Source organism: Neurospora hispaniola (assembly GCF_033458365.1).
Source record: "Neurospora hispaniola strain FGSC 10403 chromosome Unknown B0T23scaffold_5, whole genome shotgun sequence".
NCBI classification, from domain to species: Eukaryota; Fungi; Ascomycota; class Sordariomycetes; order Sordariales; family Sordariaceae; genus Neurospora; species Neurospora hispaniola.
In genome coordinates this window covers 1-26835 of record NW_026944410.1, presented here as the reverse complement: position 1 = coordinate 26835, position 26835 = coordinate 1, and the positions used below count along the sequence as shown (strand labels likewise).

At 49.7% G+C, this 26835-nt stretch overlaps 9 protein-coding genes across 9 annotated transcripts; 3 read left to right on the top strand and 6 right to left on the bottom strand.

Annotated features, from left to right (window-relative positions):
* Positions 1 to 278: 278 nt before the first annotated feature.
* On the bottom strand, positions 279 to 1710 carry B0T23DRAFT_155691 (ribonuclease HII-domain-containing protein). Its single transcript, XM_062832628.1, has one exon. It carries the CDS (start codon positions 1555 to 1557, stop codon positions 412 to 414), a length of 1146 nt encoding a protein of 381 aa, XP_062691331.1. The 5' UTR covers positions 1558 to 1710; the 3' UTR covers positions 279 to 411.
* Positions 1711 to 5434: 3724 nt separating this feature from the next.
* Positions 5435 to 7953, top strand: B0T23DRAFT_319905 (kinetochore CENP-C fungal-like protein; the record flags this gene model as incomplete). Its single annotated transcript, XM_062835149.1, has 4 exons — positions 5435 to 5514; positions 5552 to 5769; positions 5842 to 7677; positions 7790 to 7953. 4 exons carry the CDS (start codon positions 5435 to 5437, stop codon positions 7951 to 7953), a joined length of 2298 nt encoding a protein of 765 aa, XP_062691330.1.
* Positions 7954 to 8664: 711 nt separating this feature from the next.
* On the bottom strand, positions 8665 to 11792 carry B0T23DRAFT_155643 (root hair defective 3 GTP-binding protein). The gene is made up of 3 exons (XM_062832627.1): positions 11164 to 11792; positions 9364 to 11111; positions 8665 to 9291 (listed from the first exon to the last, which is right to left on the bottom strand). The coding sequence occupies exons 1-3, from the start codon at positions 11703 to 11705 to the stop codon at positions 8993 to 8995; spliced, it is 2589 nt and encodes an 862-aa protein (XP_062691329.1). The 5' UTR covers positions 11706 to 11792; the 3' UTR covers positions 8665 to 8992.
* Positions 11793 to 12946: 1154 nt separating this feature from the next.
* Positions 12947 to 14009, bottom strand: B0T23DRAFT_429276 (Fructosamine/Ketosamine-3-kinase; the record flags this gene model as incomplete). Its single annotated transcript, XM_062840183.1, has 2 exons — positions 12947 to 13040; positions 13114 to 14009. 2 exons carry the CDS (start codon positions 14007 to 14009, stop codon positions 12947 to 12949), a joined length of 990 nt encoding a protein of 329 aa, XP_062691328.1.
* Positions 14010 to 14508: 499 nt separating this feature from the next.
* On the bottom strand, positions 14509 to 15658 carry B0T23DRAFT_155598 (uncharacterized protein). Its single transcript, XM_062832626.1, has 3 exons — positions 15435 to 15658; positions 14621 to 15379; positions 14509 to 14554 (listed from the first exon to the last, which is right to left on the bottom strand). Exons 1-2 carry the CDS (start codon positions 15570 to 15572, stop codon positions 14888 to 14890), a joined length of 630 nt encoding a protein of 209 aa, XP_062691327.1. The 5' UTR covers positions 15573 to 15658; the 3' UTR covers positions 14509 to 14554; positions 14621 to 14887.
* On the bottom strand, positions 15633 to 17637 carry B0T23DRAFT_318108 (uncharacterized protein; the record flags this gene model as incomplete). Its single annotated transcript, XM_062835052.1, has 5 exons — positions 15633 to 15812; positions 15884 to 16684; positions 16740 to 16886; positions 16952 to 17500; positions 17578 to 17637. 5 exons carry the CDS (start codon positions 17635 to 17637, stop codon positions 15633 to 15635), a joined length of 1737 nt encoding a protein of 578 aa, XP_062691326.1.
* Positions 17638 to 19321: 1684 nt separating this feature from the next.
* Positions 19322 to 20502, bottom strand: B0T23DRAFT_319179 (mediator complex, subunit Med18; the record flags this gene model as incomplete). Its single annotated transcript, XM_062835110.1, has 2 exons — positions 19322 to 19418; positions 19667 to 20502. 2 exons carry the CDS (start codon positions 20500 to 20502, stop codon positions 19322 to 19324), a joined length of 933 nt encoding a protein of 310 aa, XP_062691325.1.
* A 918-nt stretch (positions 20503 to 21420) lies between these two features.
* Positions 21421 to 22821, top strand: B0T23DRAFT_317995 (uncharacterized protein; the record flags this gene model as incomplete). Its single annotated transcript, XM_062835045.1, has 3 exons — positions 21421 to 21512; positions 21901 to 22606; positions 22684 to 22821. 3 exons carry the CDS (start codon positions 21421 to 21423, stop codon positions 22819 to 22821), a joined length of 936 nt encoding a protein of 311 aa, XP_062691324.1.
* A 1188-nt stretch (positions 22822 to 24009) lies between these two features.
* On the top strand, positions 24010 to 25388 carry B0T23DRAFT_381121 (uncharacterized protein). Its single transcript, XM_062837246.1, has 3 exons — positions 24010 to 24637; positions 24705 to 24989; positions 25246 to 25388. The coding sequence occupies exons 1-3, from the start codon at positions 24507 to 24509 to the stop codon at positions 25253 to 25255; spliced, it is 426 nt and encodes a 141-aa protein (XP_062691323.1). The 5' UTR covers positions 24010 to 24506; the 3' UTR covers positions 25256 to 25388.
* The last annotated feature ends 1447 nt before the right edge of the window (positions 25389 to 26835 follow it).

The following is a 26835-nucleotide window of genomic DNA, read 5'->3' as shown; positions in this document are numbered from 1 at the left end:
AGAGATTGGATACCATCAGTGAGGAGTAACGAGTGCCGAGGGAGGGGTGATAGGCGATGAGTGATGATTGCCGAGCTGCTACGCTGGCGAGCGGCTATAAGAATAAACGGAACGCATCGGCCAGAGTTGTTTAGAGATTCTTCCATTCAGGAACTGCCTAGAATCCAGATTCAAGGGTAAACTGAAGATGCTTGAATGCGTGATAGGGGGTATGCCCGGGTGTATTGTATTGACCGTAATGTGTTTGGTTTATTTTGACGACTATTCGCCTGGGTTGAACTTAGTATTAGAAGTTCTAGTCACTTGGCTGTTTCGAGAAACCTGGGCAGATGTCGGTTAACACGCAATCGTTGACATGACATAAAGGGGGAGGCATTGACTGACAGAAGATCTGGAAGGGAACCACTACACCTAGAAACATTCTACCCCAGCAGGCGCACCGAACCATGTCCCTAAGTCATCCACATCCACCTCTGCTTGGTCTCTCTTGGCCATGAAGAAGTCGGTTAACTTTTGTGTCTCCTCCTCCTCTTCCTCCGGCCAATCCACCTTCACCCCTCCCTTGGTTTCCAACATGTCTTTTGCTGTTCCCCAAGAGAATCGGCATTCAGGACCCCAGCCGAAAACCGGATGCATGTTCTGCTTGAGCCAAGAGACGCATTTGCTGTCGGAGGGGTAGCCAGAGCCCCATGCCATCGCTTCGTTTGTCTCCACCTCCTCTTCCTCATCCTCCTCCTCTGCTGGCTTTGGCGAACCGCTTTGAGTTTGTGATGGCTCGTCAACATCCATAGCATCTGTGCCATTTGTGCCTGTTGTGTCCCCTCTCTCCAGCTTTGCCCGCTTCCCAAGCCCAGCCTCGTCGTCCCTTTTCCTCTTCCGCATCTGCTTACTCCGATCCGCCCACAGGACCTCGAGCGCAATATCTCTTGTAACCTTGGCCACTACTGACGCCGCCGACACCACGGGGTACAGCGAATCTGCCTTCTTCGCGACCGTGATCTTGGCCGTCGGGAACACCCGTTCCAGCTTCTTTTGATATGCCGCCGGCTGTCCAATCGTGTCGATAAAGATATCCGTAACGTTGACGCCTCGTTCATAGATACCCTTTATCAGAGCAATGGTAGCGTCCATGGCTTGTTGGTTGAGGTTGTAGATCTGGGCTTTACTGGCTTTGAGCATGCCGCTCGAGATTGACAACGGACTCAACGACGACGTTGCATACCCGCAGTTGTCGTGTAGCTCGGTATCTTTGGTGCAAAGTTCCTTCATTAGGGATAGGCGGACGGTGGGAGTCAGGACTTTGGAGTCGTCAAAGCTGTGCTTCTGTTTTAGGAGCGAATCGGAGAGCGTGAGAGGGAGGTAGAAGGCCGAGTAGACCATGGGGCCAAGGACAGGACCACGGCCGGCTTCGTCAACGCCTAGGCAGCATGGGGTGTTGTCGGCGAGGAGTTGAGGAGGAATTGGCGAGAAGTAGGCTTGGGAAACGCCGGAAAGGAGGGCGGGAGGGGATATGGTCGGGGGCAGGAAGGGTCCTGCTTCGCCTTGGATGTCGGCCATAATAGCTGGTCGTCGGGGTCGGTACGGGCTGTTGTTGTGACTAATAGTGGTTCTTATTGTGAAATGGAGGGCGGATACGACTACGGTTGTTCGAAGACTCGAGGCGCTGCGTGGGCAAGAATTGGGTGCTTGTACGATGAATTGATGGTTGTCACAGAAAACAAAGTTGACGTTGGGGGAACGCGTCTGGTAACGCGCCGACCAATTGCAAGCTCCAGGTCTCAGAGCTGATGCCCCACTCCCGTTGAGCCCAAGGTCTCCACATCCTGGAGGTGGTCTGGTCTCCCCGTCACGGTCTCTTTCCAGTGGGTAACGGGCACTGAAGAAGCACGACACGCCCAGCATCAACACCTACTTGGGGGGTTCTGGGCGCCAAGCTTCCTTTCCCCCCTACAAATCGACTTTGTAGGGGGCGGCAAAAAATTGGGACAATATTTTAATATGGGACAGTGCCGAAATAACCCATGCACATTCGCCTATTAACGCCGCGCAAAATCGCTTTTTTATATTATAAATTTCGCTTAATAACAACGCTAACAACAGTGCCCAATTACTATTTTTCATTATCATATTACCCTATAAAACTATAAATTAATAAAACTTTTATATATTTATAAATTAATTGAATCGCTAATTAACTTATTAGTACTAATACTTGTAAATTACTCCTTCGTCCCCTATACTAGTATAACCGCTGCCTAGTAGTATTTCAATACGTATAACCGGTACGGTTCTCTTAAATCTAGTAATAGCTATAGGAAACCTCCTTCTATAAAAAATATTATACGTATAACTAGGGAATTTCGTAGTTTAATTAGTCGGTATGCGAAATTACTGCGGGAAGTTAGTAAGCCAACAGTATTATTACGGCTATAAAGGCGCCTACGGTCGCTGATATATAATAAAGAGGAGGCTATCGTCGCGTATATAATCTTCTATTTTAGAGGAAAATTCTTTACATTATAATTAATAATAATAGTTACTATTAATTAATTAAAGTCGATAAGAATAAACTTACCAACGACCAAGCTTAATAAACGCTAGTTTATAAGGTTTATAACTGATTATCCGGAATTATATTTAATAATGTATTGTGCTATAGATTTTAAGTATCGCTTTTAGGAATTAAATACCGAATTAGTAAATAATTAATTCAATAAATATAAGAATATTACTACCACCATCCTTCCTTATAATTATTAGAATAGCAACAAATATAGTATTTGTATTAGTTGTGTATTAAATAATTATATAAAAATTATTATATTAAAAGAGTTAGGGGATAAAAGGAAGGTTAGTAGGAGAAATTTAATTTAATTGAGTATAATCCCTTCTAATTGTAATATATTAATGGTTAATTCCAATTAAAAATATTTAATTTAGTTAATAGAGAATTATATATTCTAATTACTAGTATAAATACTATTAGTAATTATATTCCTATCTACTTTATTTTTAAAATTAATCCTATTAAGGAATTTACTATTAATAATCTCCTTAGCGATATACAATTTATAAAGTTACTTACCGGCTTTTCGAATATAGAGATTATATTCGATTAATTAAAGTATTTTAATTTATATAGCTTTAAAATATCGCTAATATTTAAGAAGACCGGGTATAGCTTTATAAATTAATTCGGTTGCAATTAATATAAATATAATATTAACGGCTATTAATTAAAAGATTATACTATTAGTATTAGTAAAAGGTAGTTCCCCAATATAGATCCTATATATCAATTACTTATTATTAATAACTTTAATAGCTACTACAATATAGCAATCAAATAGTATACTAAAGCATTTAATATCTATATCCTCGCCTTACCGCCGTACTCTACCTATATTATACAACTGCTTAATATAGGAATCTTCTCCTCTTTCAAATTATATTACTAAAAAGTATTTTATAAATTTATTTAATAGAGTAAATATAATTTTAACCGTATAACTTTTATTCATAAGTTTAATAATATTATTACTAATAATTTTACAATTTATAATATTATAAATAAATTTAAAAATATTAAATTTTAATTAATTAATAAATAAAGGGTATTATTATAAATTAAAACTAAATAGCGCTCTCTTAAATTCAACCCCACCTATCCTAATATAATACTATACGAAGATTGGTTTAAAAAGGCTATTAAAATTATTAACTATATTACTAACTATTATTCTTATACATTTAATTCTCCTACCTGTATTAATTACCCTTACGTATTCTAAATTATAAGGGAAGCTATATTTAACTATAATAAAATTTAAAAAAGAAACCGGCATAATCGCAAGAAGGAGGCTAACTTCAACCGTCGTATAAAGAAAAAAATATATAAAATCCCCACCGGTAAATTATCTCTATTTCTTTTAAAAGACTAATTTAATACTATAGTAATCGAGAGAATTTAATGAGAGATATAAAATGAAATAAAGTAGTAAGAGTAAATTATAAAAAGAATTAATAATATTATATAAAAATAGTTTAAAGAGTAATAGAAAGATAATAAAGAAAGGGGGAAGTTAATTAAAATTATATAGAATATTTAATTTAAAAAGTATAAGAAAAATTACTAGTAGAAGTATATCCCAATTCACAATAACGATATATTTAACATAGAAGAGAATCCCCCTTATTAAATAAATAAAGAGGGTAAGCCGCTAACTCACTAGCAAGCCTAATACTATACAAAGCACCCCCTACTAATTATTTTTAATAATAAGGATATTAAAATTATTACTAACTACTAACCAACCGCCCAATTAATATAAACAGCCGCCCAATTAGAAATTTTCTCTCAAATTATTAAAAATCCCCGCGTATAAATACAATTAAAAGATAAAATAAATAAAATTCTTATTAAGGATTTTTATAAGGATAATATCGCTATAGTAATAAATAAAAAAATTAATAACGAGGAGGAGGAGGAGGAGGAGGAGGATAACGACAATAGGGACGAGGAAGGTAACAAACTTCTACCTAGTAAAAAAAGGATTAAACTAGCCGGTCAATTAATTAAACCCCTAATTATACTAATTCCTAAAAAGAAATTTGAATAGTATATACTCCCTACTATTAATATAACCTTATTACCCAAATCTAATAGTCCCTCCTTAGTAATTACCCCTATAACTCCTCTCCTCTTACAAGAACGTAGATTCGAGGATACTATATAGGGAAATACAATAAAACTATTAATTAAAGGTACAATCCGATTTAGAATAAGGCATTTAAACGGGCAATGGCCGGGGCAAACCTCGTTAAGGTAGGAGGAGATAATCTAAGGCATATACAAGTAAAGAAGGACTTTAATTAGCCAGTATAATACTATAATATACTCAAATAAGTAAAATAAATTATTAAATTTATTATTACATATATGCCCTTCCTATTTGGGTAGTTTATTAGGCTTCCCAATAACGTTATATTAATAAATCCCCATGTATAAGTAGGGTGTTAAGTATGTGGATGGGTTACTTTGCTAGTAAATTTCTATGTGGGGTGTCCCATATTAAAATACTGTCCCAATTTTTTGCCGCCCCCTACAAAGTCGATTTGTAGGGGGGAAAGGAAGCTTGGCGCCCAGAACCCCCCAAGTAAGCAACTAACCTTTCCATTGAGAAACCTTCAGCACCTAGCATCCCGCCATTGATTATTTGCCTGCTGCTTGGTTCCTGTACATCTCCATTCAGTTGTGCTTGCTGCTGTTCCACTTAGTTGCCTGCTCCTTCGGCCGCCCGCGCAATCACTTCAATTGCTCTCTTCACACTGAGTACACACCCACCCACCCACCCACGTGCAACAACACGCGACAATCGACTGAAGGGCGGACGAAAATCAGCGTTATCCCGACGACAGACAACAAATCAACAAGATGGCGCCACGGCCGTCAGGAGCGCGGCGCAGTCTGTTCCCCGAGCCAGAGCATGTGTACGAGTTGGGAGTTGCTGGCCGGTATGCGCTCACGGGTCTCTCTCTTCATCTCTCCGAGGATACCTGGGTATGCTAACCAACTCTCCAGCAAAACCGGTGTCACCCTGAAAGACTCGGGCATCCGCGACGAACATGGCATGCAACCCCTTGAGGACCTCTTTTCCTCTCCCCACAAGCCGACCGAGGACCGCGATGAAGACGAAGGCGAAGACGACGAAGATGGTGGCGCCTCGGAGGATGGTAGGGCAGATAGCGAGGACATGGACATTACCACTAGTGCGTTTTCCCAACATAGTCACACGGACACCCAACACGCCGCGTAATTGCTGACTCTATTCTGTGAAATAGCCTCCGGCATCGCCCCAGCAGCTCTCCTCAACGGCAACGCCAGCCGACTTCCCCTCCCCGTCAGCCGCACCAACCGATCCCCGGTCAAGGTTGTCGTCAACTCGCCCGCGCGGAACCGTCTAATGGCGCGCAGCTCGTCGCCCACTCGTGGATCCCTTGGCGCCAACAAAGAAAACTACGATCGCGGTTCCTCTTCCCAGCCTGCAGAAGATATCAACACTGCCAGGCGGAGACTGAACTTTGAGGCTCTCAAGGCTGGTGGACGCTCCCTGTCTCAACCGACTACGACGAACGGCGTCAACGGGCTAAATGGCTATCACGATGAAGCGGAGGAAGAGGAGCAAGAAAACACTGCGGTGCCGGATGAGACTGATGCGTTCATTGAGGAGTCTATGGCCATGTTGGAGGATAATGGGGAAGTTGAGGAGGAGCAGCCGGCAGACCGGGAAGAGGAGGAACCAGACGAAGCTCCCGAAGCTGTGTCTGTGCCCGCCGCCAAGAAGAAGCCTGGAAGGAAGCCCAAGGCCAAGGAACCCTCACCAGCACCCGCAGCTGTAAAGCGTGGGCGGAAACCTGCTGCGCCCGTAGTAGAAGAGGAGGAGCGGGAGGAAGAGAAAGAGGCAGAGGGTGAACCAGAAGAAGTCGCGCCCCAGGTTGCTGGAAAGCGAGGAAGGGGAGCCAAGGGCAAGGCCGCAGCCGTGGAAGAACCGGCCCCCGCAGCCAAACCAGGCAGGAAACGGCGCACCGTGGAAGAACCCGCTACCGATGCTGAAGAGTCCTCCTCCAGTCGCCAACCCAAGCGCCAACGTACCGAGACCGCGCCTGCGCCCGCCAAGGGCAGAGGAAGGCCGAGGAAATCACTCACTCCCGCGCCGAAAGAAGTCGAGAAACCAGAACCAGAACCCGTTGAAGGCGGTCCCTCGCGATCCAGGGCCGCCAAAGGAAAGGGTAGGGCCCCAACCCCCGCCGCCGAACCCGTCAACGAGAAGGTCACCAAGGCCACCAAGGCCACGAAACCGAAAGGTGGCCGCAAGCGCCAACCCTCTCCCGCACCCGCCGCCGATGCCGATACCTCGATTGCCATTCCCCGCGGCCCTCCCCTCCCCAAGTCTCGCGGTCTCGTCATCAACAGGCGCGAAGTCCCCGGCGACAGCAACGCCATCATCCGCACCCGTTCCGGTCGCCACTCCTTCAAGCCCCTCGCCTACTGGCGCAACGAGCACGTCGATTACGAATACGAGGAAGACGAATTCGTCGCCGACCACGCGCCCAAGTCCTCCAAGGGATCTAGTGCCGGGGAGGTGGCGCGCAAGAGGAAATTTGTTCTGCCCACCATCAAAGAAGTCGTGCGCGTGGAGGAAGAAGTCGTGGATTTCTCTCGCAGCCGTGGCCGGGGTACCAAGCGCGGCGGCAACAATGCTGCCGCTGGTGGAACCTCTCGCCGGGCCCAAAGAGACGAAGACCCTTCCCCTCCAGAACCCTGGGAACTCAACCCCGGCATTCTCGGAGGCGATGTCGTCACCTGGTACCCGCAACACGAGTTCCACCCGCCCGCGCTGGACGACGAGGTCGAAGTGCAGGAGAAGCAGCTGGCTATTTCGGGTCGAGCCATTCGCACGCAGAAAGTCAAGGACGCGGCGTTTAGGTATGCGAAGACGGTCAACGAAGGCTTCTTTGGCGCGGGCGTGGTGGATCTGCCCCCCGGAGCGGTCAAGAGGCCCAAGAACTCACGTAAAATGTTCATGACCTTTTTTGTGTATACGGGGAGGGTGTTGGTGACGGTGAATGAGACGGTGTTTAGGATTGGAAAGGGGGGGATGTGGTTTGTGCCGAGGGGTATGTTTTTTTCTTCCTTTTCTTTTTCTTTCTTGGCCATCACCTTCCCACGCTATTGGTACTCTGATTTGTTCTTGACAGAACTGACACTGACACTGGTGCACGAAAACAGGCAACTACTACTCAATTGAAAACGACTACGACCAACCCGCTCGCGTCTTCTTCTCGCAAGGGTGCGAGGTGCAGGTTAGGCCATCCTCGGAGGGCGACGAAGGTGTCAGTGGGGCAGAGAACTCCGTGTTGGACACATCTGCTGCCGCTTCTGCTTCTGCTTAGGTGATGGCATGTTTGAATGGAGTCGAAGTACACAGGGGGAGTGAGTTGTTCGGATGCTTGAACCTCCCTTCTTTCGCTTTTTTGGGCGTAGTTTAATCAAGCAATTGTTGGCTTTCTTTCCTTGTCATGATAGTTGCGGGTTACCTACCTTAGCCTGTCGTTCGCTCTACCGGTCGGTCATCTTGGTCTTTGGGTGTCCGGCATTTCTTGGGTCCAATTCTTCGCTTGTTATTTTGTCTTCTTGTCCGAGTTCCCGGTTTTCCAGGTTGCTGTGCAGTCATTGGGAAATCTCAGTGTCACAGAAGTGACATAAACACACACAGATGCTTGCTTGAGTACCTTTCCAACTCCCTGCTATTCATTTCCCTGCCGTCGCTGTTCACAAGCCGCGCTGTCAGGTTACTTACCTCTTTGCTCTGCTTTTGCTGATTGGGATTGGAGTCTAAAATGGGGTATTGGAGGGGGGCGCTTTTCTCCTGTTCTTGGTCTTGTATTACATTGGCTCGAATCCTTTTCTACCGTTCATGTCCTATTATAGATTGCTGTTGCCGTTGGCAGCATTACCGGATTGCTGCGCGAGTGGGTAAGTCGAAGCAGGCTGGAAACTATAGATTCCATAAGCAGGCTTAGTAAATTCAAACATGGGAGCGAACATTGTCATTCACATGCGTGCCACTAACTCGTCTGCCATAGTGTCCATCACGTTCAACGGCCAGGCTCTCCTGAGGGCACCAACTGGCATGTTCAGTCACAAGCTGGGAAGGCCGGAAGCTCAGTCTCGAAACTGGAGATGTGAGGGACGTGTAGACTAGACGTTAAATGAACCCAAATGATATACCAAAAAAGGATGGCAACTCCTATATCTAGGTAAACAACAACATAAAGTGACTTTATAGCTTTCTATACCATACCAACCCACCCAGGCACTAACACTCCCACAACAGGTGATCATCCGCTTGCTGGCTGTAACTCGGTACACTCAACTCCTTTTTCTCCCCACTTGTTTCCTTCCGAACAGGATTTACCTCTCCGATATCACCTAGATGTCATCCTCAGCCCCCAGCCCTGTCTCCTTCCTCTTGCCGTTGCTATCCAGCGTATCCATACTGATTCCACTCTCAACTCTCTGGGCGTTCTTTGGAGGCATCCCCAAAGCCCCCCTGGCTCCCTCGTGGTTCTCCAAAAAGTCCCTCAACTTGGCCTTGCCGATCTCCATGCCTTGTCTGGAAGCGGCATTGGCCATCTGCATCATTGGCCCAAGGAGGTTGAGGCTGTAGGCGACGTAGGTGCCGCCGCTGATAAGCAGGAGGAGGAGAAAGAGGATCGGGTTACGGAGGACTGTTTGCAATTGGTCAGTGCTCGGGTCAAGAAGCGTAAAAGAAAGAGAAAAGGCGGAGGAGGAAAGCTTACCCATAACGAACTCGTTCCAACCCAGCACCAACAACACAGCATAAAAGTAGAGCGGCACCTGCGTGATCCCGCCAATCGCGCTCCTCTTGGCTTCAACATACACTCCATCTGCCATCTTCTTAAACCTCACCACCAAATCCTGCTTCTTGGGCTCGCTCAAAATCGTCGTCTCCTCCTCGAGGGACTTACCCTCGTCCTCGTCAACGCCACCAATCGGCGTCAGGTCCTCTTCATCACCTGGCTCGACGCCGTGCGGTTGGGGACCGACAAACTCGATCAAATCCGGAGGGGCACTGGTGGATGTCAGGCGGAAGCGGGATAGCAGCGGGACGAGACCGAGCGTCGACTCGCGCGCGCGCGTGTAAATCCCTTCAATGTCATCCGACGGCCGCCAAATGCGTGGCACTCCATCTTCGTCGTAGCGGAACTTGTCTTCGAAGTTTTCGCGAAGCTTCATGAGAATGTTGGACTCCATTACTTCTTCTTCGATCTTCTCGCGCAGCGCGACCCACGACTTGCGGCGGAGGCGCCAGAGGCCGACTTGGACTTCATCGTCGCTAGCTTCGAAGCTCTTGGCGCGATCGGTAAACCTGCTCTCGGCTTCACCCACAATGCTGATAAAGGCCTTCCATACACGATCCCAAATGTCCTTCTCGGTAGCGGGTTTCTCACCAGACTCCGGAGCACCAGACCCACCACGACCGGACCCGAGCTTGTTGAATTCCAGCCCAATCGCGTCGCCTAGGCGGGACTTGACCCACCGCTCTACACGAATCGCCAAGCGGCGCATCTCCTCCTTGCGCAAGCGCGCAGAGACTTCGTCGAGCTCCTTTTCAAAGATGAGGTACTGTGGCTTGAAGTTGGACCAGGCCACTCCGGGGATGGCGAGGGACTGCGCCTCCTTCTTGAAAATTTCAAGAGTCTTGGTCTTTTGCTTCTCGACAATCTCGGCGAACTCGTAAGCACCGCCCGCCTTTTGCCCTGCCTTGACAGCGTTGGTGACGGCATCGGAGAAGGCAGTCACGCCCGCCTTGTGAGCGGCGGTGAGATGGGCTTGGTAAAGAGCCTTGAGGCGGTTGTCGATTTTGTCTTCGAGCTCGGCGCGCTTCGTGGTGTACACGCCCTTGTGGTAGCGGGAGGCCTGAGTCTCAAAGTTCTTGACGCACTTCTCACGGGCCTCGGCGCCGATTTGACCGAGATCGGGAAGGACGGCGGGCTTGCCGGCGCGGGTGGACTCGGCCTGTTGTTCTTCGAGGGGAGCAATGGCGGCGTCAAAGGCGATTTGCACCTCGCGCGCAATCTCGTCACAGCGGAACTGCGCGAGAAGTTCTTGTTGCGTGGGCAAGTCGAGATCCTTGTTGGAGACGATCTGGTCCCAGATGCCCTCGGCGTAGATGGAGAGGCCGTCGGCAGGGATACGGCGATGGTATTCGGGGAGGAAGACGCCACCGGTGAGTTCTTGGTCGTCGGTGGCATCTGAGTCCTTGTTGCGGTGGCCGGCAATAAAGCGGGAGCCGAGTTTCTGAACCTCGGAGATGAACTTATCGGGTTGCAGGATTTTGTGCGGGAGGGCGGCAAAGGCAAAGTCGAAGTAGTCCTCGATCTTGGAGTTCTCGAGGCCGGCGGGCTTGGAGATGGAGGACCAGATGTGGGTCAGATCCTGGATCAAGGTGTTGCGCAAGTTTGCGAGAGGGGTGACGCCGATATGGTCGCGGATAACGAAGAAGAGGAGGGAGCGGGTTTGGTTTCTAAACTGTTAGTAAGTGAACATCGGTTAGGGGCGCACCACAGGAAACCTACTGCTTATCCTTCAAGAACAACTGCATATTGACCTCAAAAACAGTCTTGAGCAGGCCCATGTTTGCGCCCTGGTACAGACCAACCTGGTGTTCCCAGATGTTGACGATCAAGACCTCACTCGTAGCAAGGGCGAAGAGGGCACTCTTGCGCTCAAAATCCTGGTCCTCGCCACGCTCGCGACCATCGGTGCCTTCGACGTCCATGACCAGGATGTTGTCGGCCATCTTTCCCTCGTTCTTGTTCTTGGACATCCAGATGCCCTTTGTAGTCTGGCGACGCTCTCGCTCGGACATGACGCTGAACTGGGTGCCGAACAGGTGGTTCAGGAGGGTTGACTTGCCAGTGGACTGGGAGCCGAAGACGGAGATGAGGTGGTAGTTGAAGCCGGCCTCGGCAACGTGTGTCTCGTTGAGGTACTCATTGAGGTTGGTGTTGTATTGCTTGTCCTCGTTGATGACCTGGATACCGTGTTCAAAGTTGTGGGCGTTGCTGTCGGGCGACGACCCGTTGCCGTTGTCGACGGCGGCGAAGTGGCCGTTCATGGCGGTGGTTTCGTGATGTCTCGTATGATGCGGCGCGTGGTTGGTTGTCTGGCTGGGGTGGCGGAGAAGAGGACGGACGACGCGACGGGGAGAGGGCGGGTAGGTAGCAACAAGACAGACTGAGAGAGAGGAAGAAGGGGAAGGAGAAGAAGAAAGGAATGGGTGGTGGTGATATTAGAAAGTTGGCTGTACTACAGCAAAGAAGAAGAAGAAGAAGAAGAGGGGGGAGGGGAGGGGAGGGGTGTGGTCCGACTTGGTGGTGCTTCTAGTGCTGCTGCTGTTGTCCCGTCGTCGTGGACCACACGCTTCGGGCTGAGGAGGGGGTGGTATCGAGTGCCAACTGTCAAGCAGAGAATCGAGGCCCAAAGGGTGTCCAAAGGGGGAACCTACAAGCTGCCCGTCATGGATTGGATGTGGGTTCGTTGCTTGCATGGTCTGGTCGCTTCTCAGAATGGAGCTCTCACAAGATGATGTGGATCGTTGCTGTCACTCGCTGACAGGGGAACGACACCTCTTGGCGGCTGCAATGACATGCATTGAACACCTGGACAGTGACATGTATGGTCTGTGCACGGCAAGCTATCCTTAACAATTATCGCTGGGAGACGGATGACGTCCATGTGAACATGCAATCGATCGGATGGATGCCGGCGTGTCAAAAAGTGTCAGTTTGGGAGGACTCACAAAGAGAGACATCACGCTATAGGGGTTTCACTTGTCTCGACCTGACATTTCCACGTGTTGAATGTGAGTCTTGAGACCAGCTGGTTGGCTTCTGTCAGTCATCATGTAGTATTCTCCAGCTTTAGCGACAACTAATCGCTCTTCATTTCGTTATCAGCTAGAACATGTTATGGATGGCGTCTTTGCGAAATGCGATCAACAATGGCCATTTATCACCTACACGAGACCACTAACAGATTTCGCATTGGGCTTTTCTTAAATCTGTTAGTGGAGGGCCACGTTGCTTCTCATGTCTACTTTAGGCCCCTAGAATATCTTTGGCCGAGCATCAAACAATGGACCAACGCGCTCTTCATCAATCCTAACATTGAACAGACGACTGGCGCCAGACCATACCCACCTACATCAACACATTTTGACATTTCAATAATGTTTGGTACCACGGTGTTGCAAAGACACATGGATGCGCGATGAGTACCTGATACTCGAGGTTGATATGCGGACTTTCACATGTTCGGTTTCTGAGGACCATTCGCCAGCCAAGTCGAACATCCCAGCTACGCATACTTTGCAATAAGCTTCTTCATAATGGACATGGCGCCGCCGCGATACCCGCCTCCAAACAACGCATAGTGGTTCAAATGGTGGTACCTGTCGAGCCCCATTAGCAAATCAGACTCGTCACAGCATCTCAGCAGGCAGGTCAGATCACCGCAACACTCACAGCTCATACAAGGCAATTCGATCCTCCCACTCCTCTTTCGGTTCCTGCTTCGGCATCAACTCCCCATACTCCTTCCAAAACCCCCCGCCAAACCCGCCAAACATCTTCATGATGCCCAGCTCATACTCCGAGTGCCCATAAACCGCTGCTGGGTCATAGATGACCTCCTCAACGCCCCCTTCCTCGGAAAACCTACCCCGTCCCTGATTCCCACTCCACAAATCCCCATGTATCAACACCGGCGTCACCTTTCCTATCGTCTGTTCCCCCAAAAGTCTGGGCACCACCATCGATGCGACCTTGTCCACCGCGTCGTGCAACTCTTTGTTCTTTCCATTTATCCTCTCACCTTCTTTCAGCACATGGCGTAACCGGTTTTCAGCGTAGAACTCTGCCCAGTCCTCCTTCCAGGTATTGTCCTGCTCCGTCGCTCCGCAGTATGTAGGGACGGGAAAGCCGAACATGGGCTTGTCGTACCCCTCGGGGATCGGGGCGGGGATGGTGTGCATCTTGGCCAGCTTTGCTGCAAAGGATTCACCACTGCCAGATCTGGCCGAACCACCGCTAGAGCGGAGATTGAGGAAATCAGTCACCAAGAAATGCTGGTTAGAGTTGGAGGACATGGTCCCGTTGGCATAAGAGCGTGGACAGAAGGAGGAGATGGCGGAATGGATCGCATTGAGGGAGTGGTGTTCCCCAAGGAACATGGCGGCGGCGTCGGGCCCGGTGCCGGTTTTGACAAAGTATGCCCTTTTGTTGTTGCCATCAGGAGTGGTTATAAGGAGCTTATAAGTCGAGGAGAAGCCGGAGCCGCCGTGGGACGTGATGCTGGCGGAGGCGGAGTTGGGATCCAGGGCCAGAGCGCGGAAGATGGCGGGGTCGACGGTTGATGACATTTTGGTGTACGGGAAGGGCTGGCTTCCGGATGTCGGGTTTCTTCGTTGTGATGAGAGGAGGGGATGCGCCGTTGCACCGTTAAACGGGGCCGTTGAATATCGGAGTCGGGAAGGGACGGGCATGCATGACGTCACGCGCCGAGGGTAGCAGTGGGAGCGGACGCCGAACGGAGATCACCCAAACACTCACTGGCAGCGTTAAAGGAGTCAGCTCACCGCGATCATGTGCCCACCGAACCGGTGCAACTCGACGCAACCATGTGATCATGCTGAACACTGGTTAAAGCCACGTAGTAGGTAAGCGAGAAGTATGGCGGTGGCTGAGTGTAGGTAACGTACTTACCTCTAGCTGAAGCACCGTCGATCGTTCTGCCCTGGTAAAGAAAGAGCGCCCCCAGCTCCCGAAAACGACACGGAAGGGGATGGGCCGTTATAAAGGGCATCAGACTGAAACATCGCAAACACACGCCACTGCAGTGCTTTCGGCTAGAGACATGGGCTCCCCAGCAACATCTTAGATAGCCTGCCGTTGGCTCTCCGCGGGGCTTCTGCCAGATGGAAAGAGTTAGGGGGTTGTATCCCGCAAATAGGTACCTAGGTAAGGGAGGTACCTAATCAAGCCGAGCATGTGCACCCTGAGGTTTGGCTATCAGGGAGCAGGTTTTGGCTCAGCTGGCTGAAGGGATCCTCCCCAGTGGAAGTTTGCGGATACGGAGAGGGGCCGTTAACGAACAACCCGCTACCATTGTTGTTGTTCTGAGTGCCACGGCTAGAATGAATTGACTGGAAACCCGATCCCGAGTTGGTGTAGGCAACTCGTGGACTGTTGGCGCTTGCAATAGAGTTCTCGATGGTTTGGATCTCATCTTCCAGAAGCTTTATCTTAGAGGTATACAGTTGAGCTGCGCGAAGGGAGGGCTGCACTTGATGTACGAGCTCAAGGACATTGTTGAGCATCGATGTTCTTGATGGGCACTACTATGAAGAAGTAGGGAAAAAGCAAGGTAAAGAGGGATGAATACGCAGTGCTGAAGGTTGAAAAAGTCATTCTTTGGATTACACTCAACAGATCTACTGTACGTGCTGAACATTGAACTGCCCGGCGGCTGGGAGCGATTGGCATGTCGACTCGAAGGTAAAACCGGTCCGTCTTCCGAACGTTTGCTAGTGATCCTTCTGTCTTCTACACCAGTCGTTGCTGAAAAAAAAAAAAAAATGCAAATGTCGCTTTCCACCCTGGATTTCAATGCCGCGTCAACGAGGCTGGGTGTAGGGTATATGCAAGTCGACTTCGACAGTGAGCCGCGTTGTCGGTCGTGGTAGCACCGAGTGTACCGGCAGAAGCTCATGGTTTCTATGCTGTTAAATGCCTGATGCCTGGGTTAGCTCTTGGCCGATTGGCTATCGGAAGGCAAGGGCTCCCACTCTAGTTTTGGTGGCCATAAGGCGTTGTTCAACCGGAGGTCCTCGTTTCCTCATCAATTGAAGCAACGACATTTTGCAGCAAAGTAGTTGCATGCCTCTACCGTTCACCGCGCCGGGAATATCTTCCGGCCGGTCCATGTGGTTCCTGATCCGGTGTTATGGTAGAGGGATCGAAAAATGAACCTAAACGTCATCCTATCAAGGCGACGGACGCCTTCCTCCAGAAACCATGCTTTCAGGAGTCCGAGGAGTAGTGACGGCGGTGCGCGTTGCGCTTACGGGGTCTGGGCGGCCTTTGAACGTCCCGGCCCTCAGTGGATCAGCCGAAGGCATGGTGCCGTCCTGGCGGATGAACATTGATGGGAAGCGAAGTTCAAGCTGTCGGACGTTGGGCGTTAGTCAAGCAAGTAATGACAAGGTGCAACTTGGGAGGGCAGGAAATAACCTACGTCGTTAACGAGGTTGGCATACTTCATACCGACATGGTCGGCAATGTACCGAAGCCGGCCCTTCACCCAAACGCGCTGCTCGTCAGTCGCCATATCATGGTTTTTGACACAAGTCAGGGCCCAGACCAGGAACCAAGCTGGAAGGGCCTTGATCGCATCCTCGTAACCACAAACGAAGCCAGAGCGGTCAGTATCGTTGCCGAACAGACCCGGTTGCTTGGTGTGCCATCCGAGATGGTATGGAACCGAGGCAATGACGTCGGCAATGGTGTCTTCACAGATGGCTTTCGACCTGGCATACTCGGCAGTTGTGCGATAGTCGGCGGGCATGTTGAGCCATGCTGCTAGGCGGATGCCGAGGGAGGCTAGCACAAGGCGTATGGTGCGCGCAGTGTTCCATGTACGGGCGGTTACAAAGTCGGGGTACATGTCCACACGGCCGGGGAATACTTCGAGTTTGGAGTAGTTGTTCGGTCGCCCTGGCGATAAACCTACCTCCTCGTAGGATAGCCAGCATAGCGTCTTGAAGCGTAGGTTTGGCGGCAGAGCAAGAAGACAGGAAGCTATCTCTTGGTCTAGCAAATACACTCGATGGGCCATGTTTTGCATCAGTGCGATATTCTCGACGGTCCGCGTGATACCATTCAACAGAGCAGCTGCCTCGGCTCGCAGTTCACTGGCTCGAAGGGCGAAGCGGTGCATGGCGGCACCAGGCAAGAGATGGCTCCCATCACCTATGTCGTCCATCCACCAATCGGACCCTAGTGGCGGAGGCGTACCCGATGTTAGTGCGCGGCCGAGCTGTGTATGCCTGCCGTCAGTATGTGCTTGTCTGGGGAGAAAGCGCGGTTCGTACCACTTGATGCCTCACTGCTTGGAACAAGAGCGTTCCGGTTTTGGTGCTGCGCATTTGTTCTCGGCCTCGCAGCTTGACAATCTGAATTGCTCCGTCAACATGTGAACGCCATGCCAGCATACGCGACTCCTTAATCGCCGTGATGCTCTGTTCAAGCCAACCGTTAGCGGATGGGCCACGCAGATGGAGAAAGTCGCAGTTGACAGACGAACCTCGTACAAACCCAGCAGAAGCACTGTAGCGAGCGTTGCATCGGAACTGGCAGTGGCGGGATTCCCCAGGGCGGCATGCGTCTTTGCCAGGGCCACAGTGTGTTCTCGGAGAGAAAGATTGGTGAGGTTGACATTGTTTGCTTTTTCTCTATTCCCGAGGGCGGCTATAGCACAAGCATTGAAGGCGCTTCGGAGGGCGCTATCGGGGGGTGCGCAGTCGATCAAGGGCACGAGGTAGTCCATATGACCATGTGGCATGTGGCCCAGCGGCACGTATAGGAAGTTGGAGGCAAAATAGCAGATTGCGCGTTGAGCGAGGGGGACTGTGAGCGTCGCGATGGGATCGGGCGTTTGTTGTCGTGTGGGAGACGGACGGGGACTCGGCAGGGTCGAGGTGGTAGTAGAGCGAGACTTGTTGAGAGCTTTAGTCATTCGGCGGACGGTAGACTTTGTCTGGTCGCGGTGGACGATCTCAAATTCGTTTCGATAGCCGGCGCATTCACGCTTTGACTTTGCGCATTGCTTGCATGTTGGTTTACCTTCATCGCACTGCGAGAAGGGGGGAAATGGGTCAGTCAGTCGTCCGCGCAAGGGAAAAAGCCGGGGCGTGCAAGAGCACGACGTACCTTGATACGGCGAGCGCGACATGTTCGACAGCCCCGCGAGGGCTTTCCGCCGTAGACCATCTCGAATCGATCGACATAAAAGGCAATTGAACTGGGAGACGGAGGGCGGAGGAGCTGAAGATAGATGAGAAGAGATTGACTTTAGCTTGTCGTTGGAACATGAGGTGTGGTTCAATGTTGGAAAGAGTTGCCAGGGAAGGGGAATGCCGGCCTGGGGTCCTGTCTGTCGCCAGGAGTTGACCGTTTGAAGTGTCTTGGATGTGACGCTGCAGTGTACTGGGATCAAGGGTCGGCGGCGGGGGCCTGGCGGCCTGCATGCTGCGGGGCTCTTTCAACGGTCGATGTGTGGATGATGGAATCGATGTTGACATCTTCGTCCGAGATTCCAGATCGGTCAAAAGACGTGATGACTTCGTAGTATAAGATCTGCTACTGGTGGGTGCGGTCTCGATGGCGACGATTGGGCTCCTTGGCCCGCCGTTGGCTCACTGGCATGGACGGTCGGCTCCTGTGTTCTCTGAGTTTCACCACCATGACGCCAAAGACATGATGGATGGCTGTCTCTGGCGTTCTGGGGCTGCCGAGGTGGATTCTGCAGGGGATGTTTCAGGCGCCAACGTTGCTTCGGCTGCTTCCATGGCTGAGCGGGCTATGTTATTTTTGAACGTCCGGCTTTCGTCCATCCTTTTCGTTCCTGGTAATACCGTTGATGATCATTAGCTCTGACTGCCTTGCCACCTTTCTTGATATCTCTAGGTAACTATATCCGCCCAGTAAGGACACTTACTTGTAGCCAAAGTACATTGATTCCTCTACGTTACACGCTGCTATACTCGCCGGACGTGAGACCATCGACCGGGACTGAGGGAGCGTCGTGTGTCCAGTGCTTAGCGTCGTCTAGAGGTCTGTAGCGAGGCATGTAGGTATGTACTAAGCCTCGGTACGGTAGCGCAGCGTCGTATCGGTGTGCGGGGCTCGACGAGACGATCGGCCGACTAGTGTCCAAGTTGTGTTGCACCCGACCTGGTGAGCGTCGACGGGACTCGCCCCGTTTTTGTAAAATGGAACTCAAGTTTGAGAATTCGAGAAGGAACAATGAACATCATGATGCTGTTTCATTGAGCGACACGACGGAATTCGTATAACGAAGCGGTGACGCCGTACTTGGGTAGGGAACCGAAAAATGAACAGCCGGAGAATGGCCGCCGCGGCGCAATTGAAATGTGCACTAAATTCGAATAGGTACTTAGCGTCGGGTGCCAGTGCTCGGAACTCGCCAATCGGATGGACGGTTTCTACAAGTGGAACTTCCCGCCCCGATCGACCCGCGGCCTGCCGACTGCCGATCAGTCGCGCGGCCATCCCGCACTTGCGGAATTCGAGCGAGGACGAGTCAGTGTTAGAGGTATCACCGGCATCACGCTGTCGAACCCACTGACCATTTCCATTCATCACACACAATCGCCAAGTTGGCTGTAACAATACATAGAGGTAGGTACTTATTGAGATTAAGCCCATGTCCCGCTACGCTAGACTTAAGGATGGTTTGATCACTGGAGTACCTATTTAGTGTAGCTGTTTGTATATGACTACTAGAATCCAACCCCTCTTCCCCATACTTCAAGCGGTATGGTCCTGTAGTGTAAAGGTATTCCATTTAGTAGCCCATGCGAGATGTCCATTTCTGAAAAAGAGGTGAGCAGAGGTTCTTGTCAAAGTGAAAACCTTCGCAGATGGTTATGTGTTAGCTCTGTACCCCGAGCAAAACACATACTACACTAACCTGGGGCCAGAGCCGACGCGGTACCTCCGTCCTGGTGCTGTTTTTGACAACGAGCAAACTAGAAACCGATCACGTTTGTTGGCTCGAAACCTTTGGTCAGCTTGACCAGGCGTTTCGATATCAAGTCAATGTTGTTTCTTCCATCATGGAGGGTTGATACTAGCCCGTATAGGTTACATCAGATGCTAATGATCAGTGTTTGACCATGAAATTATACATTTTGAAGTACCGCGTCGTCTTTGGCACCATCTTCCTCTTCACTCGTACCGATATTTTCCCCCCAAGGCTCAGTATTCTACTTCTTACTCCGGGTCCTCCCCCGTATACCTTGTGTCAAGCGCCCTGCGGTCAAATACCATAAAGCTGAACACGCCCTCCAGCTCCTTCTCCACCTTTCCCAACCTGCCATGCGCCTCCGCCATTCTTTCTGCCATCCTGTCTACCGGGTTGGCATCTACCAGGGCACGCACATACAACATCCAGAAAGGCGCCACAGGCTCCATCTTGCTCATGTCAGGCACCATCCAGTTCGCTTGACCGGCAACTTGGACAAGCGGCGCCGGAGTGGGATTCGGAAGGTCGTTGTACTGCCTCCACAGAACGAACTCGAGGTTGTTGTTGTCCCACCAGTGGTACGTCTCTTCAATGTACTCGTTGGCCACAGAGAAGCCGGAATCGGCCATGTGCTGCTCGAGCAAGGGGCCGGGCTCGCGGATGTCGATTTGTTTGCGCTGCATCACCGTCTGTGGGACTCGGGGGTTGGGAGGATCAGGAAAGTCATTGAAGCGCAGGATCCTCTCGCCTTTTTGCGTCTGCTCCGACATGGGCACCGGCTGACCAGCAGCCACGGCAGCCTCGGCGTCTTGGGTTATATCCACACGTTCAGTCAGCATGTATTGCTGCCTAGACAGCGTCGAGTGCAGGTCCTGCCATTGTGCTAGGCTGTCGGGCTTGGGGTTCGAGGACTGCAGGGACCTCAGGATGGGGATGCCCCGGATAGACTGGTCGAGGCGACGAACGTGCCGCACACGGGTGAAACGGTGCGTGACGGGACGCGTCTCGGTGTAGCCGTGGAGGACCGAGCGGGCTTTGGTGGTATCGGCTGCAGGCACGACGGTGATGAGGAAGACTTCGACGGGCATGTTGAATGAATACCACAAGGAAGGATTCCGATTGGTAGGACGGAAGCAAGGGTCCCTGACAGAGAGGTGCAGCTCAAGTTGGGACGGGAAGAGAGAGTGCTGGCGGAAACGGGAGCTTGGGCCCGGATGCCGTGAGGGAATGACCACTTGTCGGTCCGGCGTGCCCCACTATGACGATCCGCGCCGGCGCAGGGGGTGGGTATTGTTTCTTGATGACTTGTTGATGTTGTTGTTACCAGTGCCTGGCTCGGTGCAGGGTGCAGTAAAGAGGCGCAGGACAAGAAGGCAAGCTCTGGGTATGGGAGACTGAGTCGAATATACTAGCGAAGGTGTCAAGAGAAATGTCGCAGAATTTACGTAGGTATGTTTCCGTGGGTGGGATGGTATTCACAATCAATCAATACCTGTAGGTAAGATACCTAGGTTTGGTTATCCCAGGTCCGGTTGGTGGAAGGGAAGAAAAGTGAAGCGATGGTAGACGCAGGGGGCACAGCCCAGTTGGAGCTTGAAGCTTGTTCAGTGCAGTGGAAGGTCCCAAAATATTCTTGTCGTGGACGAGACTGACCAATCAACGGACTCAAATAGGGAGCCTTCGAGTGGAGTCTCGCCCTACATCTGCATTCAGTTCCTGCAGTGCCTGCCGGCGGGGAAAAGCCCCCCCCCCCAAACAAGGAGCACAGCACTGAAGCATTCACTGCGGTTGCCCAACTTGAAGTTTTAAGGGCATCAGGCCCCTGCATCGATCACGGGCCATGGCTCTTCCCGTCTTACCCACCAAAATCGGCATTCAGCCCACGGCAGCGGCGCTTCCATGCTTCGTTCCGTCAAACCCGGCGGACGGATCTTAGATGTCTCCCGAACCTGGATCGAGAAAAGACGGGTGCCACTCAATGCAGTGCTTCTGGAAAACACTCGCCGATGGTTATTCACGCCAGGACTCCACGTTTCAGCGCAGCATTTCCGGCGCTGGAGCTGAAGCGGAAGGCTGAGCCCGGCGATGAGGTGCTCAGGTTTTGTGCGGCACGGAATGAAGCCATCGATGAGGCAGAGCTTCCTTGAGCAATGAAGCTCTCTCGTTCAGAGAGTAGGTATCTGGTTCGTCCAGAAATGGCCTATCTCGTGTTCAGGCGGCGGCACGGTTCATTTGGGGTCTATCAGACACACGAAACAAATAGGTAGAGGTATCCTGCGTCCACTCGCTTTCCATGTTCTCCTTCTTGTGTGCCTGGCTGTTCTGCTCTCTTTTCATCCACTTCCGTTCTTTTACACATTCTTTCCAAATCACATCTCCCATGACATCATGGCGGACCCTGACATGATCAACGCGAAATGCTACAACCCGGGTCATTCCAATCTAGAAGTAGCATACCATCCGCAGAGGCAGGGGCAGCCCAGCAGCTTTGGAAATTTTCCCTCTTATGCTACGTCCGGGCTAGAAGGCGGAGCTGATGCCTACCCGCAACAACCCCAAGACACGAAACTGCTTGGATTGTCAGTGCCAGTATTCTGGACGGTTGTCATTGGGTTAGTCATGTTGCTCGCTGGAGCCATTGGCGGAGGCATAGGCGGCGGTCTGGCTGCAAGCCAACACTCTTCAGAGTCCAAGGCATCACCACCATCATCCTTGTCCATCTCCGGATCAAGCATCTCATCGACCACGACAACAGCAACAATCGCTAGTCCACCATCGCAATCAGAATCAGCCTCTCCTCTACTTACGACGACGACATCGCCAACGACCACCACTGGCACGCAGTTAACCGCCTTCGGTCCTTCGCCCGCTCCAAGCGACAACTGTCCCTCCGTTAACAACACCCAATACACCCCCCTCGATGCCTTAGGAAACAGCATGACCGTAGCGATTAACCCGGGCGGCCTTACAAAGGTTCAATCCTTCGTTCGCATCTGTAACAGGAACTATCCGGCCGGAGCACCCCACGGCAACCCAGACACTTTGGACATTATGAAACTTTACCTGCCTACGCTGGAAGCGTGTATTGATGCTTGCGCAACGTACAATATTGTTTACCAGGAAAACAGGCCGCAAAGACCGGGAGGAGCACAGGATGGAACAGATATGGGACTGTGCAGGAGTGTTGCTATAGTAAAAAGCGGTGAGTGGCAACAATACCAAGTTTACCTAGGGTACTTTCGCACACAAACATGCTGGTCTTGATCAAGGGGAACACCCAGCTAACGAGAAGCCGTTACCGTCCGATACCGACAGAAGGCGATTATTGCTACCTCAAGAACGCAACGGGGAAAGACAACACCTTTGGAAATCCGGACAGGTATTCCGTTGGCGTTTTGCTTCTCTAGAAATAGACACGACCTCATGCGTTCACAGACTAACGCTCTGTTGGCACTATCCTGCCTGCGCGATCAATCCCCCACAGTCTGCGTTGGGCAGGTAGCATTCCAACGGGTCGAGTTGGCAACAAACTTATGAGAAAACATCGCTCTTGGGAGATTCGTTGACTGATGCATTGGATTACATATCATGGAGGCCATCTGAGAGGCTGCAAATTCCCTACGAAACCACCGCCTATCAAAGCCTCAACTGCCGCAATGATCAGCTTGACCTCACCTGTCGAGACGACTTTGCCGCCAGCCGCGATGCCTGCCTTGACGTCACAAACACGCTCACAGGCGAAAACTTCAAGAAGGACACACGCTTCATTTGTAAAAGAGACAACAAGGGCTACCAAAGTTGTATATCCTGGCAGGATGCGTATCTGAGGCGAGCAGACAAAACTCAAGGGCCCGGCAGAACAGCTGATTGTTCACTGCCGATTTCTAAGGGATGGGAAAGATATGGTAAGCGGGCTAACGAGGAATACTCGTGTAGGATGGGGGAAGGGAGGAGCATGTACGGTACAGTGTTTGGGTAATAGGCCTGATGGATGTCCGTAGAGGTAAAGCTCTTAAAATGGAAGGGATAGGAGTAGATAGGAGTAACTGAAGAGGAAGGCATGGAGAGAAGACGACAGGAAAGCCCAGGAGAAACGATAAGCGAACGGAGAGTACCCTAATTGATGATATAGTGCATAAGCATAGACCGACATGGACATGGGTTGACGGGCGTATAGTGCTGACAGTGGTAGCACCAATGCCACTTTACATGTGCGGCTCGCAACTACCACTCTTCACCGGTGCAAATAATCCTTCGACAGGTAACATCAATGGATTTAGTGGTTTGATCATTTACTCGGCACTTTGAGTCGACTAGAGGTAGGTACCAAGCGTACTGGCTCACCGGCACCACATCGTACATAAATGTGTCCGGAGATGAGATTTTCACACTACGTGCTGCGCTCCATGGCCTTCCCATAGGGTCAAGTCAATTCCCGGGGTTGGAAGAGACTTACTCAGCATGCTTAGAGGTACTCAAGTTGCCGAATGAGGAAACTAAAACGGCTCGGAGTTTAGCTACTACAGGAAAACCGATCACGGGGCATGAGAAGGATACAGAGTACGTTACTCAGCAATATTGGCTTGAAGTATTGAGGCTCATGCGAGGTCAGCAAGTTATCCATGTCAACCAAGGTTTGTGACTGATGCCACGATATGAAGACCATCCTCAACACCAAAGTGTAGCCCACGATGACACTCTGTAACATGCACGTGTGTCGGATGGGTCAAATAAATGGTTGACTATGTGTCATACACCCTTGCCGAGAGGCTCATACACCATAGGTCTCGAGTGTAGATGGCTATTTTCTGGATAAGAGGTGCCGACGACTCGACACTGAGAGGCCTGGTTATGGTGGGTGCATCTCCGCCCAGGCCTTTGGTCATAGAGAGAAGATTCGTGTATAAATGTTAGAGTCGCCGCTCGAGTTTGGTCTGAAGATCTCACTTTCATCACCATCCTCTGCGGCAGGATCCTTAGAAGTCCTCAACCCACCGCTTCGAAGCCCTTTTGAACTGGTAGGCTCAAGAGTCAAGACCATCTTGCCGGATTTGAGCCAGAGCTAACGCACTTCAGCAGAACAACCCTCAAGATGCTCCCCAAGCAGATCCTCGCTTTCAGCGCCTTCCTGGCCGCCATTGCCTTCGCTAGCCCTGTTCCGGCTCCCGCTGAGGACGGTCTCATCATCATTGAGCAGACCAAGACCGAAAACGGAACCATCACCTGGTAGATTACCCCTTTTCATCCCCTTCACGTCCGCACCATAGGTGGCCACTAACCCCTCTCCCGCCAGGTATGGCGATGAATCGACTCCCATCACGGCCCGCTTCACCCCGTCACCCGAGCTCGACAAACGCTGCGGCTCCAACGCCGTGACCTGCTCCGGTTCCCACCGGGCCTACGCGCCCGTGTGCACCAACTTGATCAACGGTCTTTCGAGCCAGACCATCCCGCAGTCTCCTCGCTCGGTCTGCTTGAGCCAGGGCGGCAACCAGTGCTGCATCAGCTGGGCGAATGTCGTCCAGGATGCGCAGTTCTGGTACCTGCAGTCCGCGGCCCGGAAGGCGCTGAATGGCTGTGTTAGCGACAGCTATGTCAGCGCATTGACCAGGGATACCTTGATTGGAAATACTTGCACTACCCAGTGCCTCTCTAATCGCGCCACTGGTTGCTCCTAGATAGAGGGTGCAAGATACCGCGGTTGGGAGACGACTGAGTGCCCTTGGGGATTGGCTTGAAATGAAGGTGACTTGGTCTGACAGGAACACAGGATGTTGATAGCGAGCTTGAGGTGGAAATTCGGGTATGAACGAAGAAGGGCTTATACCTACCTCCAGGTAGTGTACATATAACACATCAATCATTCACCAGATTACCTCGTTTGGGAAAGATCAATTCGACGGACGTCGCCTTCCTATTTCAGCTCATTGTGCGCGGAATCCACTGTGGTAGAGGTAGTAGTACTTGGACTAGACGCTCAAGTTCGTTGCGTCGTTTATTCGGTTATGAACCAGGCACTGCAGTCGAAGATGACATGTTCCCACACTCAATCGCCTGTGCAGTCTTGGCAAGAGGTGTGTGTGCGTACACACACACACACACACACCACACTTCTATATTGCACAACTTTATTAAAATTCATCATTTTACAACAATTTCTATATTAATTTAAAGCTATTTCAATATGCAAAGTAATTACAATACTAATAATTAATTAAATCTATCATAATAATACCTCCTAAAATAATCTTTAATTTAAAACCCGTTAGTATAAAGTAATCTTATATTTAAAATAGTATATTAATAATTTATTTTCATGAAGATTAAAATTAGGAAGATCCTAGCTTAATAATTCTATAACGCGCCTCATCCCACCCTAAAAAAAAGAGTTATAAAATTAAGTAGTTTATTAAAATTATCCTTAAAATTATTCTACCTAAAAAAAAGATTATTCCTATTAAGACTACCGTTAAGAAAACCGTTATTAAAAAGACCGCCGTTAAGAAGGGGAAGGCTACCGCGCTAAAACTAATTTTAATTCTAATCTTAGAATTGCTATTATCCTCCTTTAAATCCGTAATACTTATTAAAATTTTTAATAACGAAGAGGATTTTAATAATAATAATAAGGTTAAATAATAGTTCTCCGTCCGTTTTACTTTTAAAAAACGGGTTCTTAATATTTTATTTTATTTATTGGGTAATAATAATAGTGAAATAGCCTTTTTAATTAAGTTAATTACCTTAGTACTACTAGTCTAGCCCTGCGCTGCTTATAAACCGATTACTATAGTACCGCCGCTGTTGTATTTTAAATATTCTAATTTAATATAGGTTTAATTTAATATAGTCGGTTTATATATTACCGCTAGCCGTACTAAATTACCTACTATTAAAGAACGTAATTTATTTAAAAAGGTTAAAATTAAGTAAAATAATAGCGAATTTTATAAATAATGGTTTAGGACGATACTATTTAGTAAGATTTTATATATATAGCGAAATTATATAAAAGATATTATTAGCGATAATATAACCGTAGGAATAAAGTAATTAATTTCTTTATATAATATTATATATATTACCGCTATTTATAATAACTGCCGCGCCCGGGTTATTATATATAATAAAACTATTTCCGGGAAGGATTTTTATAATAAGTATAATAATATTAGATATAAAACCGTTATAAAATTGTACCTTTACTATATTAGCTAGTATTATTATTTTATTATATTATTTAAATTTTAGTTAACCGATTTACCTACTAATAAAATCCTTACTACCTTATCCTCCCGTAGTAATATACCCTCTACTCCTACCCCTCTCGTAATTTAATTAATCCTTTTATTACCCTAACCCTATAAACGGTCGATATACTGTCGTTACGAAGGTTATAGACTCCAACCGGTATTAAAAAG

Bases quoted from the DNA above. Each gene is read 5' to 3' on its own strand.
- B0T23DRAFT_155598 (XM_062832626.1), bottom strand. From the start codon at position 15,572: ATGGACCGGCCGGAAGATATTCCCGGCGCGGTGAACGGTAGAGGCATG. The intron at 15,380-15,434 runs GTGGGAGCCCTT...CCCAGGCATCAG, and splicing joins TTATGGCCACCAAAACTAGA to GCATTTAACAGCATAGAAAC.
- B0T23DRAFT_155643 (XM_062832627.1), bottom strand. From the start codon at position 11,705: ATGAACGGCCACTTCGCCGCCGTCGACAACGGCAACGGGTCGTCGCCC. The intron at 11,112-11,163 runs GTAGGTTTCCTG...CTAACAGTTTAG, and splicing joins TTGTTCTTGAAGGATAAGCA to AAACCAAACCCGCTCCCTCC. The intron at 9,292-9,363 runs GTAAGCTTTCCT...AATTGCAAACAG, and splicing joins TTGGAACGAGTTCGTTATGG to TCCTCCGTAACCCGATCCTC.
- B0T23DRAFT_381121 (XM_062837246.1), top strand. From the start codon at position 24,507: ATGCTCCCCAAGCAGATCCTCGCTTTCAGCGCCTTCCTGGCCGCCATT. The intron at 24,638-24,704 runs CTGGTAGATTAC...CCCCTCTCCCGC, and splicing joins ACCGAAAACGGAACCATCAC to CAGGTATGGCGATGAATCGA.
- B0T23DRAFT_155691 (XM_062832628.1), bottom strand. From the start codon at position 1,557: ATGGCCGACATCCAAGGCGAAGCAGGACCCTTCCTGCCCCCGACCATA.